At 47.3% G+C, this 4,682-nt stretch overlaps 1 protein-coding gene across 4 annotated transcripts in view; it reads right to left on the reverse strand.

Moving 5' to 3' along the window:
- RDX (radixin) overlaps positions 1–4,682 on the reverse strand; it is a 65,054-nt gene that overhangs the window by 29,668 nt on the left and 30,704 nt on the right. For all 4 annotated transcript variants that reach the window (XM_025214888.1, XM_006033147.3, XM_025214887.1 and 1 more), the window contains one exon: positions 3,887–3,970. In XM_025214888.1, coding sequence (XP_025070673.1) covers positions 3,887–3,970 — 84 coding nt within the window. The remainder of the gene's footprint in view (positions 1–3,886; positions 3,971–4,682) is intronic.

A 4,682-nucleotide genomic window follows, 5' to 3' on the forward strand; every position in this document is an offset into this window, starting at 1 on the left:
AGAAACCATGCTGTGAATTTGCAGCACCTATGTCAGCAAGGTGGGCAGCATAAAGGCATTGTTAGTATTAAAATAAATGATGAATACAAGTGAACTAGTTTTAAGAAAGTAATATAGAATGCTCCTGTATTTTTAATTTAAAAAGCTCATCCTTCCATGACACAGTCAATAGCCAAGTACCAATTTTCTTGCATACCACAAATTCCCAAATGAGACATGCACCTTGTTTTTGGGAAGACAGAATGAAGGAAAAAAGATTTTTCCAATTATGATCACACAGAGCAGAGACAAAGTCTAAATTATCAGCTCACTCTCCCTTTCCTACCGAAGATCTAGGATTTTGAAAAAAGCAAAAAAACCCAAACCCCAACAGTCTGTACGGCTGTGAAATAGAAGGAGAGAGACTAGGAGTAGCTAACATACAGCCAAAATGGATGGCTTGATTAGTATAACATAAAGACCATTTAAGAGAGTAATTAACAACTGTGGAATAAAGAGCAAATCAGAAGGAAACAGGTAGATTATGATGAGCCATAAAAATCAATCAACTCCCTTAGCACTACCTGAATAGAAATGCCACTGCTGCTGCTGGGCAGTTGGTTTTAAACTTTGGGTGGAGCAGAAATCAAAACAGGGTGTGACTGCACCATTGCAGACCCTTGGATCTGACCCTGTTGGACTCCATCACTCCATCCAGGCAGCTGCTGGAGGGAAGAGAAAGAAAACCAGCAGCAGCCGTCTTACAGTGCTCCATGAAAATCAGCTTCTGTGCTTAAGACATACACACCCACTTTGGAAGGCTAATTTTTGGGAGGAAAGTGTATGGTATGTGAGTAAATGTGTCATGTTAATTACTCAACCACTGAAGAGAGATTTAAAATTAGCATACTTCATTTCTAAAGCTGCCCAGAATCTAGATTAAGAAAGATGAAGCCAAGTTAGACTCTGATGCCAAAAGCCCACAAATAGACTTAAGAACTCAGCGTAAGGCAGGGGTGGGCAAAATACAGCCCACAGAGCGAATTTGGCTCACCCAGGGATTTTATCTGGCCTACAGTGGATCCCTTGGCCCTGTCTGACCCAGGCATGGGCCCAACCCAGGCTGTGGCATATACAACCAGTCCACTGCCCCTGGGGTGGCATGGTTGCTCCTGGCAGCCCGTGGCGGCAATCCCTCCAGCTGCTGCTGCCAGTGTCACCACCACCACTGGACCAGCCCCACTGCACCCTGGCCTGTCCTCCATGAAGCCACCACAGGGTTGGTGGGCAGGGTCCAGATGAAGTGGGCAGGGTCTCTATAAAGACTGTCCTGGGACACCTTCAGGCAGGGTGCATTTGGCCAGGCAGCGGGGGAGCAGCATCTGGGAACATGAAAGGCAGGCAGGGCCAGGCTGGGATCATGGGGCAGTGACAGCACTGGGCAATGCAGGGATTATTTATTTTTTAATACATTCTCCTCTCTCATGTGCGAGCGTGCACGCACACACACACACACACACACACACACACACACACACACACACCCCCCTCTGCAGGAATATCATGTGCTCTGGGAACAGCAAGGGATCAACAAAAAGCCACCTAACTAGGATTTGGGCACAGGCATGCCTACTTAGATAATCTCAAGGGACCATAGGTGAAAACAGATTCCAAGATGCACAGTTTTGTCAAGATGGTACTGATACTAGACAAAGATATTAGCAAACCTTTAGGCAACTGCACTGGTGAAAACTTAGGTAGCTACCAGTTCCTGAACAGAAAGTAGTCACACCTGGTTTTTGTGGATTGTTCACTTGGGTTTAGGTTGCATCTGTCACCTGCACAGGTCAAATCCTTTTCTGGATCTGGCCTTAAACTCACATGTCATTTACTGGAATACAACCTTAAAAGAAAAACTGGGTAGTCAGCATTTAGTGTGACATTACCAAAAGGGGCCATCTTGTGGAAGCATGAAACTTGAACTCCTCAACAAGTTAAAAACCTGTCACTTTCACTGTTCCATGTCCAGAAATAGGGAGATGAAACGGTGTTTCTTTTTAAAGGGGAATTATAATTGGTAGGCGGGAGCTTTGATTACAATATAAATGTCCCAGAAAGAGGAGAACTATGTTCTGTTTCTTCCTTACCTGGAGAGGAAGTGAGGTATTTATTCTTCTACTACAAAAAGTTTTCTGCCTTGGATTTGTTGTTATACAATAGCAAAAACTAAGATATACATTCATAATTGTGTACTGTGACTCTTTGCAAATATCTCTAAAATATGCATTACTTTCAATATGATTCAAAACATGTTTCAGCTGAAGTCCAACTGGAAATGCATTCTTGGAAAGTTGCCCTGTGATTCAAGTTTCCCGTCAGAATTGCCAAGAGGCAGCAAAGGCTGGACATTAGGGCTGTGCAAGGCTTTGGACCGTAATTCAGATCTGGAGAAGCTTCGAACGCTTTGGCGTCGGAAGCAGCATGTCCGGATCGAAGCGCTGGCTTCGTTAGGCTTTCCGAACTGCTTCGGAAAAGCTTCGGAGCTGCCTCGGAGATCCGGCCATATGGTATAATGGGGAATCAATGAAATATCTATAACTTTGTTGTTTTTTGTCTGATTTGGATGAAACTTGCAGGGATGGTAGCCTCTGCAGAGACCATGAAGCCTACCAACTTTCAAGAGAATCGGTGCAGGGGTTTGGAGAGAACTGCACCACAAATTCCTGAAAGCAAAACTCATGTCACGTGTGTGTGTTACACCACAGGGGGTGAAAACTGCAGGGTTGGTAGCCCCTGGTGAGGCCACAAAGCCTACCAAGTTTCAAGGTGATAGGTGCAGGGGTTTGGGGGAAACTGCACCTCAAGCTGCTGACAGGCAAAACTCGTGACATGGGTTACACTGTGTGTTAAGACGCAGCAGGGGGAAAGCTGCAGGGATGGTGGCCACTGCTGCGGCCAAGAAGCCTGCCATCTGTTGAGGAGATCGGTGCAGGGCTTCTGGGGCTCTGCACCCCTAGCTGATGACAGGCAAAACTCATGACATGGGTGCTTGTGCAACTGTCTCTGTCTTGGGGCAGTTGATTGTCTGTATTATTTTCTCTCCTTAGTCTGTGGTTTTGTAGGTGTTAATCATTGCTAATTAACTAATTATCTAGTAGCTAGGTACTGTGTATTGAGCTGGTCCTTGAGTGAATCATGATTGATTGGTAACTGGTAACACAGTAGCTTAGCAGCCAGGCATGCAGAAGTGTCTCCCCCACCACCCCACAACAGACAGTTGCAAAAGCACTCATGTCACAAGTTTTGCCTGTCAGCACCTTAAGGTGCAATTTCCCCCAAACCCCTGCACCTATCTCCTTGAAACTTGGCAGGCATCGTGGCCTGACCAGGGGCCACTACCCCTGCAGTTTTCACCCCCCTGTGGTGTAACACATACACATACATGAGTTTTACATTCAGGAATTTGGGGTGCAGTTCCTCCCAGACCCCAGCACCACTCTTCTTGAAATTTGGCAGGCTTCATGCTCTCTGCAGAGGCTACTACCCCTGCACATTTCATCCAAATCAGACAAAAATCAGCAAAGTTATAGATATTTAATTGATTCCCCATTATACCCTATGGCTGGGTCTCCAAGGCGGCTCTGAAGCTTTGGAGCCGCTTCGGCTGGATCAAAGCAGAAACCTGGTCCGGACCTCCGGATCGGATCGCTGGCATCCGAAGTGGCCGGATCCGAAGCCGAATCGAATAGCTGCCTACTCGCACAGGCCTACTGGATATTAGTATGGGTCAGATCAATAAAAAGTATCAACTGGAAGGGATGGACAGATGCTTCTGACTATACTCTACCATATATAGCACTGTATCATGACATCCACTGTAGATAGCTATAGATCATAAAATGGCTACCTGGTCAAAGAGCTGTTTGCCAGTTGTATTGGGTTGGATGGCAAATTCCAACTCTGCATCCATTGTAGTAACTCGTACATTGATCTGCAAAAAACAGAAAGGAATACTTAGAATAGCATGTACCACATAAATCTTTCATAGCACTGTTACTACTTGTAAGAAAAATAATATATTGAAATGGTATTTGCAACAAATTAACTTGTATTCACACATACGCACATAAAATAAAAGGTTTTTGTTCAAGGATAAATATTTCATTGAATGCAGTTTAAGTCAAAGTTTGGCAAGCAGCAGCAGGGCACAGCCCCCCCTCCCAGTGCTGTTACAGGTGTGGCAGCACTGAGAGCGGGGGCTATGCCCTGCTGCCACCTGGAGCAAGCCACACCTGCATCATGGCTCTGGCAGTGGCGATTGGGGGCTCATGGCAGAGCCCCCCCCCACGCAGCGTGGAGCAGTGGGGATCACCTCCCACCTGGCACCCGCATGGCAGCTGTCACATGGCTTGAGTGCACTGCAGCTTGGCAGGGTGCTGTGCACTGTCTGGGAGTTGAGGTGGCTCCACATGTCAGACAGAGCCCAGCACCGCTCAGCCCCAGCTCCCAGGCAGCTGTCACATGGCTTGAGTGCACTGCAGCTTGGCAGGGTGCTGTGCACTGTCTGGGAGTTGAGGTGGCTCCACATGTCAGACAGAGCCCAGCACCGCTCAGCCCCAGCTCCCATACAGCTTGCAGCTCCATGCAACAGCTGCCACGCGGGTGCCAGGCAGGGGCGGGCGGGGGGGGAGCTGCATGCCCGC

Source organism: Alligator sinensis, unplaced genomic scaffold, assembly GCF_000455745.1.
Source record: "Alligator sinensis unplaced genomic scaffold, ASM45574v1 scaffold397_1, whole genome shotgun sequence".
Classification (NCBI taxonomy): domain Eukaryota; kingdom Metazoa; phylum Chordata; order Crocodylia; family Alligatoridae; genus Alligator; species Alligator sinensis.